Here is a 16,077-nt window from a genome sequence, read left to right on the forward strand (position 1 = left end):
AGGAATGAAGCAATGCACTGCCCAAAACCCAGTCATTCCTGTTGTTCTTAGACAAAAACAAACAAACAAACAAAAAACCCACCCACACATCCCACCAAAACAAGGCTTAAATTTTGTTCATCGATAGAAATTCCCAAAGCCATGTGCATGTACTCTTTCTTAAGTAACATGTGTGAACTTGGCTTCTGCTGGACCACACAGTCAGGCTGGAGTGGGGCCATGGCTTGGATTTTAGCGCTTGGCAGATCAGCAGATGTTCTGGGGCATCTTTGTTCAGGAGGGATGTGTAGTTAGGAAAGAACTTACAGGCACAACTACAAATCCCCAGTATCTCAGCAGTTCTGTCAGCTGTCTTCTGCTGTTTCTTGCTAGCACTGAAAGTGTGGCTTAAAAGGCCTGTTAAAATCACCAAAATAATTTTTATTGACCGGAAGCTAATGCAATCTTTCAGGCCTACAGTAAGTTAATACAAAAGAATTCTCCCCTAAATGAAAGGTACTTGGCTGGTAATGTGAGATAGGAGCCTTTGCAGGGACAGTTACTGGGAAACAGTTGACATGCTTTAAGCTCACATCTCTCTTGTCCTCTGGCAAGTGTCACGCACACATCTATACATGTCCATACGTGACCTCAGACATGGTAAAGACCTTAAAAAGTACAGCTAATACAGGCTATTTTAACACAAATCAGCTTTTGCTTATTTAAGAATAAGCACCCTTCTGGTTGCTTTTGCATCCCTTTTTAGCAGTGTTGGCTAAAACATTAAAAGAAAAAAGAGGCAGTCTTTTCCTGAAATATGTTTCCCTCCCTCACAACCAGGAATGGTGGACTCCTCCATGATGCCAATTATGGGCTACCTCGTAGATCTGCGTCATGTGTCAGTCTATGGCAGTGTGTACGCAATAGCTGATGTTGCCTTTTGCATGGGCTTTGCCATAGGTAAGTCCAGCCTTTTCCTGCCTACAATGCACCTGACAGTTAAGAGAAATATGCTACAGTGGTAGGTGTGAATCCCAGTGGCACTCACAGGCTTTATGAGCTGGGGTGGTTATTTTCTGCAAGAAACCAGAAGCAGAGGGAAAGGACACAGGGAATTGTGTTTGGCATCTGTTCTGCTCCTCTGCCATGATGCTGCTTCATTGGATATAAGAGGCTTGAGGGTGGCAGGCACTGAACCCAAATAGGATATCCCTAGGAAAGAGGTCTTGCAACTTTTAAAACTAACACCACAGCTGTGCTCCTAATAGTTTGTGGGGGGAATAACTCCCCACTGCCTCCTTGAGTGCATGATACACATGCCCTGGGAGCCCCTAGATGCATCTCTAATTTCTTCAATGAATGTGGATTATGGAGCCAGAAAAGGTTTATGGCATAATTGCAAACACATCCTTATGTTCCCCAAATCAATTTGTGAAGCGAGAGTTTTGTATATAAAAATCACTGTTGTTTAAAGTGACTGCTGCAAATTTTATATCAAAGCAGTATTCAGAAAAAGGTTTTTATTTATACAAGGTCCCTCTGCTGGTGGTGCCATTGCAAAGGCCATTGGATTTCCATGGCTGATGACAATTATAGGGATTGTGGACATCCTCTTCGCTCCTCTGTGCTTTTTCCTTCGAAGTCCACCTGCCAAAGAGGAGAAAATGGTAAGCCTAATGGGGTTTCTTTCTTTTGTTTTGGGTTGTTTTTTTTTTTCTGTCACTGAAACAACTGAGACCTTTCTTCTTCTCTTTTGCCTCTAACTTCCCCAAAATGGGACCAGCACAGATTATGTCACCCTTATGCATCACCTTTGGAATGAACTCACCTTTCTTTGTATGTCCAAGATGTATAAATAAAAGCTTTTTATTAGTTATGTGTTACAAAGTCACAAATTTGATTATCACAAAATGGGGTCCAGCAGACATTTGTCTGCACCAGCACATGCTGCGGTGGTATCAGTATAAAAGGCATTTTTGTTTTCCTCTAAGTGCCAGAACTGTATTGGCCAAGTACTCCCTTAACGTCTTTCATTCCTTTGTGTGCCTGTACACCTGCCCGTATGAATTCATGGCTTCTCTCATCCTCTGTAGCACAGGTCTTATCCTGACTCCTTCTTGCTTAATATAACTTAATTTTATAGAGCAGCCGGTGCTCCCCAGCCACTCCATGGTGCATAAGAATAATGCTGCTTGCCCAAATAAGCAACCTTGACCAGTCTCCTGCGAGCCGCAGTGGGTATCTAGGGACGAGTCTCCGAGCAGGTGAACATATTCTGACACATCCCTAAAATCAGGGGCTAAGAGACCCAAGTCAAAAGTGACTGTGATTAACAGACATTTCCCCCCCTTTTTTCCCCATTTGCATTCACATTATTTGCACTATGACTTTAGCATAAAATGTAGTTGCTAATTGTTTGAGTGAAAAGAAAATGTAATTTTGCATGGCCATGGTCTTACTATGCAGCACCACATCTCTGCAAGGTAAAAACAGAACCTGCTGCATTTGCCGCTCACACTTTGTACTGGCATGAGCAGAACAGCGGGTGGAAAAATGAACCTTGCTGAAATAGTGCCATATGTGAGGCCAGAGACCTTTTGTTCTGCACATATTTGGACTGTAGAATCCCAGAGATTCTAGTTAATCCCTTGTCATCATGACCTTTGCAGGCCGCACTGATTTGTTGGTTGCTTTTTGGGTGGAGTGTTTTGTGGTTTTTTGTTTTTTTTTTTTTACACACTGACCAAAGCTGAGGAACAGAGGAAAAAAATATAACTGCTGTTATTTGCCAGACATGAAGTTTATCGTGTGCTTCTCTGGTCACTGACAGGGTTTCAGGTGTAACATGGTAGTCACTGAAGGGACAGGATCTCTCCCCAACAGCTTAAATGCCTTCCACCGTCTGCCCCACTAATGTACCTTTAAGTGCCATGTGTCTCCTATTCCCAAAGCAGCGTGTATCAGTGAACTGATGTGCCATTTCTTTCAGTTTTGAAGAGAGTCAAAAGGAAGGTCCCTACTTTGTCCTCTTTGCTTAATTAAAACCCAAACCTAATCATACTCAACATGAAATATGCTACACAACTGCTCCAAGTACAGACCCAGATTGTCCTAGGAAAAATTAATCCTGAAGGATGCAATATTGTGACTGGCCCCTAACTACAACGATCTCCTCTAGCTTGCTGTGGATGTAAAGCCATGATATTTGGACCACCACACTCAGCAGAGCCTAGTTACGTTGCTGTGGAGCTCCACACCTCTGAAAGGGGTGGGAAAAGCAAAGCCAGTAAGGGAGACCCAGCCTGAGGCAGTAGGACTCCTCTTGCTCGTTCATACGGCTTTTAATAGATGGAGATTAAATATAGGAAAAGTGAATTACTGTAACTGGAGAGCAGGTAGTTGTATTTGCATTTAATACATGGGCTGAGATACTGGTTCCAGCAAGGTAATAGAAATTCTCTGGTGACTTCTATGTGGCCAAGATCCTGCCTCCCACAGACGTAAGGAACTGATTTACTCTAACTGAAATCAGTTTGGGTTCTACTTCCAGGGGGAAGAGGTGAATCGCTGAACGGAGGCTGCAGCCAGGTGGCTGTGTGGTGGAGCCAGCCACAGACCTCAGCGGGATGCTGAGCAAATGGACTAATAGTCACACTCTTGTTTTCTTTCAGGCAATACTCATGGATCACAACTGTCCTGTGAAGACAAAAATGTACACACAGAACATCCAGTCCTACCCCATAGGGGATGAGGAGGAAGAATATGGAAGTGATTAATAACATGAAAAGCCATATAATGTTTTTTTTGGTGTACAAAATGCAGTGTTTCATGTGAAACATCCCATCCAGAAATAGGTTTGAGTTGTCCTGTACATTTAATAGTGAAACTGTCAAAAAAACAAAGGTATATTGTTCATCGCCCATGGTTATAAACCAGACTGCTAACCGCCTTATGGGGGGGGAGGAACGCTTTTATAGAGGATTTGTAGTGTTAATCTTTGTGTATTTAATTTTATTGAATATTACACTATATTTTTGATTAAATGTGTAGCATACATCTCTAAACATGTGAATTTTAACTATTTCGTTTTTAAAGTCAACACATCAACACACCTATTTCATAGTTTGTTCGGAGTCATAAGTTACTGGCAAGAGCTTGGGTCTTTATCTAATTGAAGAAGAAAAAAGCAAAGCTCAAAGAAAACCTATCCTATTTGCATCCTTTTAAATTGTACCCTTGTAAGTACCTTGACAGGAGCTGAAGGCTGAAATTCAGACTGTGGCATTTGATCAACTTCAGATCATCGATTAGTAAAACAAAAGGCACAACTTCAGAAGCGAGCCCTGCCTCAACCATTCATGGGACGTTGGGGAAAACAGTATTTTAAACAGATGAGTGTGTTGCTGTTAGTCAGTACTAGTTAATGAAGTTGCGTAACATGGAGCTCCCAAACAATCACACAACACTGGGTAAACAAGTAGGTATGAACATGCACTGTTCCGGTCCCTTAAAGGGAATAAGAACAGCATGAAAACACTTTTTATATTTCTATCTTTTTAATCTTTTATTTTTAATATATATCAACTTTATTTTAGATACATCTTAAGTGACTGGTTAAGAAAAGTTACAGTATCACAGTGTCTAGTCTTTGCCTGTACTGAAAGTAAGCCGATAACTTAAGCAGGTCAAACAAACAAAAGAATATTTTCCATGCATTTATGTACATGTCTAGAAATTCAATACATTTTTTTTTTCAAAAAATGAAGTTAAAATATCAACATTGCTACCAATAATGAAAAAAGAAACCAGTTTGTTGCGAATATCTCTTAACATTTGGGGGCACAGCCTGCTACAGAAAACGTCCCTAGGCAGTGCCTATGTTCACTGAGGGGAAAAAACCAGACTTTTAAAGAGTTTTAAAATAATCCCAATGTCCTTATCAACCGTGGTGTATCTTTTCATTTGTAAAATTAAAATCTTTATGTGCCTTCTTTCATGTAATTGCAGATGTTTTATGTACTACAGCATAGATACTATGTTTACATATAGTTTTGTAAAGTGTATATACTATGGTCAGAAGATATGAAAAATATAGTAGATCAAACTTCAAGTATTGCTTTGTCAATAATTATGCATTCAGACCACATTAAAATAAAGTTATCTAAAAGGTCATGATCTATTGTCATAAAGTAAAAATAATAATAAAGACTCGCCCTCATGATTTGCCTTATGCAGTGTGGTTTACTGTGGTGAAAAAGCCAACAACTCTTTCTGGTCATAGGAAAGCACTCCTCATTTCTAGTCCACTTGTAATTGAGGACAAATATTTCCACTCCGGGTCATAAATACAAGCCACATGTTTAGGTAACCACGATGCTTCCAAAACCAGTCTGTTATGTGGCTGCTGGTATGAGATTTAACTGTTGGGAACTAGGTAAGGCCAGAACATGCAGTACCCTGGCGCGCCCCTGTACACGCTGCCAGAACAGGGTGAAGAGTCTGAGAAAACATCATAAGGGGCTTAAATGATGTGAAACGCCAGGCAATATCATCCTATGGCTCATCTGAAAAATCCACTTACAGGTTTTATAGTGGTGTATTTTCTGTTGCATTCTTCTGATGCAAATGGAAATCCTTCCTTCAAAGCCGAGAGGCGTTGGGAGACAGACCTACAGCACGGAACAAGATTCTGCAGCATGTCAAGTACTTTGCTGCCACTGACTAAGCGACAATTGCACATACTGGTGATTACTGACATTAGGTTCAGATTTTAATGTTGTACATCCTTTGGATACTTGAAACTTTGCCCCAAGAGAAGTCATTTTACTTAGCTTCACTGAACTCTTTTGATCAACCTCAAATTGCTAATGCAATTAAATTTGAAGATAATATACCAATGTTAGAATTCTAAATTATCTCACAACATATTCATTTATTTGCCAGGTGATCAACCACCATATTGCTTAAATTCAGAAGTGTAAAAGCAATGCAAATATAGCCACTTACACATTAAAAAAAAACCTCAGAAGGGCTTCATGGCTTGGTTTTGTACTTTTGAGCAGATCAAAATTAAGGAAGAGTTCACATTCACCTGCAACACAAAAGGAGTATGAGAAGGAAGTCCAAGGACAGATGAACTAACTGATCACACTCCTCTTCTGCAGATGGAGCCAGGTTTCTGCTGCAGCCTTACTGCCCGGCAACTTACCACAGCTTGCTCAGTCTGGCTCCCCACGGCTCTTGCTCTGCTTCCACTCCACCAGCAGTCAGAGGAAGGAAGCGTTAACAGCCACACAGACACCCATGATTGGGCTCTCAGTGCCACCTTTTCCTCCCCCCCAACATCCAACAGTTCTTCTACATTTCGGATTTTCTGTGCCATGGAGAAAAAGTAATCAAACACGAACACTTTTCGCCAACAGTCAGGAAGTAACCTTAGTCACAGAACATAGAAATATACAAAATATGAAAGAACCCAAGCGGTTTTTTTATATCTGCATGACTTTAAGTGTGCTAAAGTCACATAACTCATTTGCTCCCACACGTTAGTCCTTCCCCGTACTGGTAAACTTCCATGCATGTTCTATTTCAAATTTGAGCAGGAAAAAAACAAGGATATGGAATTATAAAGAAAAACTGATTAGATAAAAATGAGCTAGTAAACCAGTAAGGATTTGTTTAGTTACGCAGTAACATTTTTTAAAGGACAGGGTAAGTCAGAAATTTTTCGTGGACAATTTTTTCCTCTAATAACTCCAGTGGTGGTTGTTATCACCAATAATTGAACAGCAATACTACCTGCACGGTGCTTGGAGACCTTAAAAATAAAAAAGCCAAAACACAAACATCCTTAGCATTTTGTAAGATTACCTAGCTATGCGAAGACTCAACCGGAATCACCAATTGGAAAGAAATCTACATATACTGCTAAACCGTGTGGAATAAAAATAAATTTATCCATATCCAAGTAGAAAGAATGCAAAAAAGCCCAATTAATCCAGCAATTAGTGGTTTTATTTAATGCAAAATTTGTGGTTTTTTCCTCTCCTAAAGATTTTTTCTTTATGTAGTGGCTTTAGATGATAATCTATTGCAATACAAATGTTCAAAAAAATATTAACACAATGCAAAGAAGTTGATAATTTAGCAAAACTATTTTATTAAAGCTTATTCTCATGATAAAATAATAGCCAACAAATCATATCAGGCAGATCTTCTGCAAATGTGTGTAGCTGCCACCTATTCAGATATCATTAAGTCAAGATATTGTTGTTTTCTGTGGTATGCTTTATTTTCAGCTATTTACAGTCAAGCATGAAGCAAAGATTACACCAGGAATGTAGTATTACAATTCTCCCCTTGAGATTAATTGTTTATTGTAATTAATGCCAGATAGGAATTTATGTTTTCCTTCTTATCACTAAAATACAACTATTTTGCCCTTTTCCCACTCAGTATATTTTAAAATATTGCACTACATTTAATTTCTCTTACAATCATCATCAGCAATACTATGTGAGGAAAACTATATCCAGCTTTTCTTACCCCCTGTATTCCACAAGTCAATTTAAAACCTTGAATGCATTTTTTAAACCAGTATTTGCATTGTTTTCACAGCTCCTTCATGTCTACCAGGGTTTAAATGAAGTACTTGGATATATTTGGAAACCTCTATAGTAGTCCATAAGAGCACACACTGATGGAGATTGAATGCAGATCACCACCAATGGTAAGCCACTGAGCAAATGGAGTGGGGAAGTCTTAATATACATGTCAAGCAAGTATAGATTAAATAACTTTTAGTCAATAAGGGAAGCTAATTTTGTGCGATTATTTACTGAAGCTTAATTTCAGAAGTGTGTCACGTGCCTGTTTTAGCATGGATAGTGTTTTCCATACATCAACTAAGTATCAACTGCCCAGAACTTACAAAAAGTGCAAGTAGTTGCATGCGTAGAAGTAACCTTTTGGTTTAGAAGTACAAGTATGCTTTTCCATCTGTGAAAACCTTTGCTTCTTAGTTTTGCCCATCACAAAATAAACCCAGAAGCAAATTTAACGGAGAGGTACATTACAAACTGCCTGAAAATTTCAATGAGTTATTTTGCCATCTTAGATTCAACTCCATTTCACAAAGGCATTTTTTCCCTACTACCAGTGATAACGATACCAGTACCTAACACAGTACCTGAAATAAAGATGTTATTTTTTATGGCATTTCTATAGATAGAAGATGAAACAAAGCCATGTTTACAGGAAATAAATAGAAACAACGGCCTTAGCCAGGTAATGCTGAGATCCACAGTTTACACGTAGCACAAGACCAGATAGTTCAGTTCTTTTCAAAAGCTGCTGGCTGAAATTCTTCCTCATCTCTACTGGACTCACTTATTTTGACTCAAATAAAACATGTTATATACACTATAGGACATTTTTCTGACAAAGATGATCCTTCTGCTCAGACTGTCTCCTCCGAGAAGCTGAATGCAACTTACCACTATATGATTACTCAAAAGTGTTGCGAGAGAACACACGCAGCTATTCTATATTTTGTACCAGTAGCTTTCTGAAATGATAAAGTCTGCAGCAAAACAGGTATTTTTTAAAGTACTTAAACCATCATTACATGCTTTTTCACAGAACACAATAAAACCTCCAACTCCTGAGAAGAGCAATTTTCCTTTATCAGATAATACAGCAACACTTAAATACATAATTTTGCTCTGTAAGGCAACCAGCCCCTTATCTCAAAAATATTCCCAATTAAATTATTACAAGATACTGGTATGTATTTTGATATCCAGTATTATTCAGTCAAGATACAGTAACCCAAAGTTCTAAGGAAGCTTTTTTTAAGCATAGCATTACTAGACTTCATGTTAATTACAAACTATGAAACATTCTTGTATTTAACAAAAATATGGGAAACAAATTATATGCAATGTTAACTGCAGTAAATATTAATAACAGACAAAATGAAAGACCTTTTGTTTGCTTTCATGATATGTTTGGCAAAAAATACATAACAGCTAGAATACGTACAATAACGGCAATCAACATTTTAAAGCCTGGTCCCTCAGTGACTTCTGTGTCAGTCATCAGCTTAGGCATGCAACAAGCTTATAACTTTCTCATCATACAATGGAAACTAAACATTTTGAAAATCTGGCCAGTTTCCTGTTGAAAACACTAGCTTAAAAAAAAAAGAAAGAAAAGGGTGGGGGACAAGTAACATAAAGGACACCATACACTAACGCGAAATGGTAAGATTACATAATTAGAAAAAAAATAAGTTATTAAAAATAAATTTCCAATATAAACCCAAAAAATGTAGTTTGAACCAGCCAGTTTAACAAAATGATGGTGCCGTAGCTGGAGAAGAACCATTACTAGCTGTACTCTTACACAGGCAAATAACTGTGGAAAAGCAGGACATGTGCATTATACCAGTGTTTTAATTTGTGTGTGTCTGTAATTAAGTGCAAAGTATTCTTTTAGTCCATTCCTTCAAAGGCTAAATATGTAAATATCAGTCTACTGATTGAGGTGGATCAACTGGTTCTTCGGATATGATGTTGAATGTTGGCGCTTCTGTCAGACTGACATCTTCGTTATCTGTTTCTTCTGTTATATTGGGTTCCTCTGAATCTTTAGTCACTCTTTTGGACTGCCGCTCTAATGACATATTCTCCAAAGACTCTATATCCTCAATGCCTGCTCTGTAGTGGATCATCAGCAGCGTGAGAGCCTGCAGTCTTTCGCCTGACTTAGCCAGCGCAGCAGAAATCAAGGCTTTCTTCCTTGCATCAGTTGTCTCTTTTTCCTCTTTAACAAGTGAATTATTATTTTCCAGCTCCTGGTCTATTTCATTCTGCAGCTTATCCAACATAAATTCTAATTTCTGAAAACGCTCCTCTGTGGGTAAACTTCTGTAGAGATCACGTCCAATTTCTTTAACAGCAATGAAAACACTGTCATCTAGACCACCCTCCTTCCGGACCAACTTTATCCCAGTACCTGACGCACGTTTTGAAGGACTGCTTGGCCCACTGATTTCAGTATCACTACTTTCATTATCAGATGTGTTTGGTGTGTGCTTTGGTGAAGGTTCTACCACCTCTGTTCCTTGCTCAGAAAGGCGAGCTTTGGGGACTTGACGAAGGTTTAACAAACGGGTGCTTGTATTGATGATATGCCTGGTCAAACCTGTAGTTCTGTTAACAGATTTAGTTTCTGAATCAACACGAGAGGATGCAGCTTGGGGAGCTTCCTGTCCTTCTGCTCTACTACCTCCCACAGTTCGATCAACTCGCTTTTCAGCTCCTACACAAAAGGGCGTCTCAGTCAGACATTTTTCTTGACATTTTTTATGGCAAACATAAGCACAGAGCATGCACTGCGAAGCCGCTTTGGTCCATACTTTCTTTTTGCAGTAATCACACCAAGTTGGATTCTGAAACTGAGTATCTTGAAAGTTATGCTTGTTCTCCGTAAGAACCATTTGTCCCAAGTAAGGATCCTCTTTCTGAGGCGCACGAGCTTCTTCTTCCAAGTGACATTCTCTTTCTTTCTCCAGGAGAAAGTTTGATTCATCTATTTCACCTTCTTTTAAGTACTTGAAGTGTAAAGTTACATCGCCATAACAAAATTTTTCATTGAATCCCTTATGGGTTGTCAAATTCCGCAATGCTGTTCTAGTGACTGCTGCTTTAGGTGTAGGAGCATCCAGTTTAAATGTTCTAATATATTCCATTGAGGATGTAGCTAAACAATCTAAAGCAATTTCTTCAAGTTTTATGCTTGCATATCCTAAGCAGATAAAACCACCTGCTTTGAAAGGGTCTCTGCACCACAGTGCAACGTTAAGGTACTTATGGTATCCTTCTACTTCAAACAGACAGGAGGATGTTCTTGTCCTTGGCCATCGGCCTTGCCGGATTTTGTAAGGAATTTCTGGTGACTCCCATGTTTGATGATCATCTCCACCATCTTTGTAACTACGTGCATTTTCTGAAAGTCCATCTTTTAATGTCTCTTGTTTTGGTGCTGCTATTACTTTTGATACCGTTGGGTCTTCTATTTGATCATTATTCTTTACTATCTTCTCTGTACATTTATCTCCGTTATTTGCAGGTGGGGGTGGCCTCTCTGGTTTTTCAGAAGATACACCTCCCGTTTCTAACAGATTTTGAGTTTCGCTAGGAGGCAAAATAGGCTTACTTTGTGGCCTAGGCGGCACAGGAGGCTTAGTACTGGACCCCTGTGACTGTTTACCTGACTGCTGGGATGCATCTGAACCCTCAATAGGTTTGGTTGTTGCCACTTTAGCTCCATCTTTTTGTTGTGTTTTTGATGTTGTCTGATAACTTCCTAAATGTAGTTTTCGATTCAGTATAGGAGATATAGTTCCAAGTGGTTTAGCAGCAAGTATTACAACTGAACGTTTGGGACTCAGAGTTGTTGGCAGATCTTCTTTTTGCTCAGGTGATTCACAAGCTAAGTCCTCAAATTCTGAATCAAAATCTCTGTTATCAACATCAGCTGATAAACTGGCTTGGTCATCCTCTGGTTGTGTCAAGAAAGCAGTGTCTTCCAATTGTCCAAATCCATCCTGCAGTGCTGAACCATGCTGATTATACCCAACAGGCCTTTCATAAAAGACTAAAACTCTGTCCCCAGCCTGTCTAATAAGCTTCAGCACTTGGACAGTTGATGTGATTTTAACACCTATTAAAAAAAGACAAAAATTGATAAATTTTAATTACAGTAACAATCCAAATGGCCAAAAATAGTTGACAAACATGCTTAGATCTTTAACAGTGGTAATAATACTGTTGGTCACTAACAGAGGAAGTCAATTATGACAGAAGAGTTTAACTGAAATATAACAGATGGATCCTTTCCATTTTATGTATACCAACATATATAATTTCAGGAGTTAGAAAAAGACTAACATAGATACTCCAGTTTTAGGTTTGTTATTAGTGCTGTAATCTTACAGAGTAATGTTGATTTTATATGCTAACATTTTTAACCTTGGTCTTACTGTAAGCTTGGACTTTTCAGCGGCAGGCGTTTAACAAAGGATTCAAAAGAGATGGGTACCTTTAAATATAGTTATAATTAAAACAGGAGCAGGCTAACAAAGAAAATAGTTCCAATATATTAACGAAATATAGGCGTGATGCTACATTCTCAGTGTGGCTGAACAGCAAACTGAATTATCTTACTCATCAGAAATTTCAGAGCCATTTGACAGTATCTCCAGCCTACGGTAAGATTCAAGAAGTTACATGCAATCTAAAACAGCTTAATGAACACACATTCCAAATACATTTCTGCAGGGGATGATGTAAAAATGACTTTTGCCTTGTTCATCGATTGCCTGTTTGAAGCAACTCAACCTTTTTAAATGACTGGAGCAATGCAATGGGGATTTAGGTAGTACCTAATCACAACAACTCACTGTAGTGGTTAAGCCCTGGTCTGTAAAACTTCTCAGGTAAAAACTTAATTCTACCTGGGTAAAAAGTAAAAACCTTTTGGGTTTTTTTTTACTCAGGTAAGAAAAAATTAATGTGACTGTGCTAGCAGGGACTTTAAGTAGTTCATGTCAAATGTATAAAGTAATCACTTCACAGTATTTCACCACACTAAGTCTTCTATAGTATCTTAATGACTTAGCAGAACCAGATATAAAATACTTTACCTCTTATTTATACAGTTAATGTTTGGAGAAGAAAATTGATGCCATGAAAAGCCGAAATCAGCTGTGTGTGCTGTCACATGGAAGCATATCTGGTATACTATATATAGCTCAAAATCATGCAGTTCTTTCTGCATTTCTTTCTTGACCAATGACATGGAGATAATCTCCAAATTCACAACATAACGCTACAGAATTTTTTACCATTTTTCACCTAGAATGATTTCAGTTTACATTCTGTTTTGTGATTGGTACCTACACTTATTTCTAAAACATTATTAACATGCAGTGGTATTCCCACTCCTTTTTAGTCTTTAGAAATCCCTGGACAGTACACAAACGCCAACAACTTCAAACTAAGCTACTTATGATTCCTACTCCATAATGTTTTACTTAGTCCCACAACATCCAGTAGAAGACATTGCATTATTACTTAATGATCATAAACGGGTTCTTATCTGCTCCTTCCACTAAGTTGATTAGCCACTATTCTTGTTAATGGTTTATTTGTCCTTTTGTCCACTGCTATATTCTGCAGGTCCCCTCCAATTCTCAAGTTTAAAGCAGTAAGATTTCCAGTGTCAGTTTCTGATTATGGTTTTTGATTATGATCTAGTTCTCTATGGGTGACAGGGTCCATATAAAACAGAAGTATTCAAGCTACATCTGGAGAAGGTCTAATTTAAAATTGCAGAATATAAACTAGTATCAATTTACTTCATAACGCCCAGGGATTTCAACAGAACCTTTATTAATAAAAAAAAAACCACACACAAAAAACCCCCACAAACCAAAAAAAAACAAACCACAGTGCCCTCCCCCACAAAAGTCAAGGGTAACTTTTTGCCTCAACGCAGCACTTATCTGCCAGTTACAGTTCGGCCAAAGTCTTCAAATATGAGAACTTCAGAGTAGATTTCTAAATAACGCTTAGGCTTCTACATGTCAGAGCTGACAAAAATTGATACTAGAAGTACAAAAATAGTATCAAATACTCAGCAGATCTTCTGGGCTCATTCTGACATTTCAGACAATTACTCCGTTAGTCAAAAATATGTTTATACTACTTGTTCCACACTATTTAGTACTTTTAGGTTCAAAGTTGAGTATGCAGGCCTAGGATGTAAAACGTTATGGTTCTCTTTGTAAACTAAGCACATTTTATACAGTCACTGGAAGAAACTAAGTAGAGAACGTCACTGCATCGCTATTAGAGCAGTTAAAATATACTTACATTCAAATGTTTATTTAACTATTTTTGGCTTTTACCTAGCAAAGAGTAAATAAATCTGTAAGAAAACTAATCAAGTGAATGATAAGCTTAAGTGGCCATAAATACATAAATGGTAGTTTCTATTGTGAGTGCCAGGCATAACTGTAATTGCTGAGAGAGGAAGTCTAGTTGAACTGTATGCAGACATGTCCTCCCAGTTTGCAGGACTTATTTTGAAAGCTGACATATTACTCACTGCCAATTGCGAGAAGTCTGTCTCCCCTCTGTAGATCAGCAGCTGCAGCAGGTGAGTTTGGAGTCACAGTTTCAATGACAACATGCCCTGCATCATCTTCCTTGGACTGCACAAGGCGGAGCGTGAGCCCAACACTTTGGAGATTCCCTTTCACTAGTTCTGCCTAGATAGAAAGAAGTTAAGAGGATGTCAATTAAGTTGACCGGTTACTAATGATTAAATAAAATCATACAACTGATATTATTTTTAAAATTAGGACATCCATTGACTTCATTACACAGATTATCACATAACAGATTAACTGTCTGCCAATCCAGTTTACACCTTTGGAGAAACATGGAATCAAATGTCACCAGTTCTGAGGAGCCAAATATGCCAAAACTAGAAAGCAGTGCAAGGAATGGCTCATATATATATACACACACACACACTCTCATATATATATATGAGTATGTGTACACATTTGTTCAATAGTTTATATACAGTTAATAACAATACTGAGCTAATCTACGCAAATACAAATCAGCAGGAAAGGAAATCATCTTCACAAACAGCCCAAGTCCTAACAAAGCTACAACTAAATACAAGCTCATCATCCAGTTTACTGGGAAGAAGTTTTATTAAAAGGAGCACTGTACCATTAATCTAGGTATCATTTTGAATATACCATATTTGTGTTATAAAGCCTGTTACTACGAGTAGTAGCAGTCTATACAAAAAGGTGTTTGGAGTGAGAAAACTGTTACGTACGTACACATTGCTAAAGCATATTTAGAACACATCGAAACTAACAACACCTGAAGAAGTTTCTTCAAACACTCAAACCTCTTTCCTCATATTTATCTTGCAAGACAAATACAAGATTAAAAATAACTCAATATTCTCAAATACCTTATTCTTAGAAGAAATTACTCAGGTGCAATCTCTGTGGTAGAGTTTCTTCCCACACTTATGCACTATCTCATAATTTGGAAGTCCCTATTGAAGTAGATCTTTAGGCAGTGGTCAATTGTTTGCACACCTCAGTGTCCAAGATCTTTGGCAACTTTTTTCTTAATAAAGTCTGTCCTCAATGAATTTAAAAATATAAAATTTTTTTCCTAAAGCACCTTCCTTCTGGACTGTTTCAAATGACTGTCTGCTATCATTCCAAAAAAGTACATTCTGTCTATTTGAAAGAGGAACTCAGTCTGTTTCAGCTCCAAGGACAGAAATTTAATTTGCTTTTGATTCCCAAGAACTGAGAGACAGACACTGTTTGTAGAAAACCTCCATAGGAAATTTTCTATTTGGTTTCAGTTTACTGAGTTTAGGTAGACAGTCTTCTCCTTCCATCCTTCTGCATTTACTTTGTTGCTATTCAATTGTCGATATTTGAACTGTCTGGAGTTGATCCTCCTCTTCTGAGGATGCATTTGTTTGCTTAGTTTTGTGCAATGGCTTTCCACAGATGAAATGGATTACTTCAGTACGTGACTCTCCCCTTGGCTGCACGGCTTTCACTCCTTTCCTATAATCTTAATAACACCACATCTTGGGTTTTTGTTAATTGTTGTTCAGTTCTTTATAGAAATAAAAATGCTACACCACTTAACACAACACTTTGCTTAAGAACAGCATCGAGCTTAAAGAAGCAGACTTGCATTAACTTTCTAAGCTTTATCTCTAATAGTCTTTAAGTGACTGTGGGAAATGCAGAGAACATTTCCTCTCAAACTTTGTTAATGTCTGTCGTGAATACCCAGTGATGTATGCAAGAATAACAATATCAAATATAAGCTTAATTGCAGTTCCAAGATTCAAGGTGCTTCTATAATGCAAACAAGTAAATAGTTGCCTACAGAAACAACTGTGGTAGGATTTTTAGGGTTGGGGGTGTTCTGTTGTGTTTTTTTGTTTGTTTTAATTAAGGCCATTCCCATT

The 16,077-nt window shown here is 38.1% G+C and overlaps 2 protein-coding genes across 6 annotated transcripts in view; one reads left to right on the top strand and one right to left on the bottom strand.

Moving 5' to 3' along the window:
- SLC18A2 (solute carrier family 18 member A2) overlaps nucleotides 1-5,151 on the top strand; it is a 30,839-nt gene extending 25,688 nt beyond the window's left edge. For all 5 annotated transcript variants that reach the window (XM_075108278.1, XM_075108277.1, XM_075108280.1 and 2 more), the window contains 3 exons: nucleotides 820-939; nucleotides 1,513-1,646; nucleotides 3,651-5,151. In XM_075108278.1, coding sequence (XP_074964379.1) covers nucleotides 820-939; nucleotides 1,513-1,646; nucleotides 3,651-3,755 — 359 coding nt within the window. In that variant the 3' untranslated portion in view covers nucleotides 3,756-5,151. The remainder of the gene's footprint in view (nucleotides 1-819; nucleotides 940-1,512; nucleotides 1,647-3,650) is intronic.
- A 1,963-nt stretch (nucleotides 5,152-7,114) lies between these two features.
- The window catches only part of PDZD8 (PDZ domain containing 8), a 64,784-nt gene continuing 55,821 nt past the window's right edge, over nucleotides 7,115-16,077 (bottom strand). Inside the window, exons 4-5 of the mRNA XM_075108275.1 lie at nucleotides 14,155-14,317; nucleotides 7,115-11,706 (exon numbers count right to left, since the gene is read on the bottom strand). Of these exons, the coding sequence (XP_074964376.1) occupies nucleotides 9,509-11,706; nucleotides 14,155-14,317 (2,361 nt within the window). The 3' untranslated portion in view covers nucleotides 7,115-9,508. The remainder of the gene's footprint in view (nucleotides 11,707-14,154; nucleotides 14,318-16,077) is intronic.

Source organism: Phalacrocorax aristotelis, chromosome 12, assembly GCF_949628215.1.
Source record: "Phalacrocorax aristotelis chromosome 12, bGulAri2.1, whole genome shotgun sequence".
Classification (NCBI taxonomy): domain Eukaryota; kingdom Metazoa; phylum Chordata; class Aves; order Suliformes; family Phalacrocoracidae; genus Phalacrocorax; species Phalacrocorax aristotelis.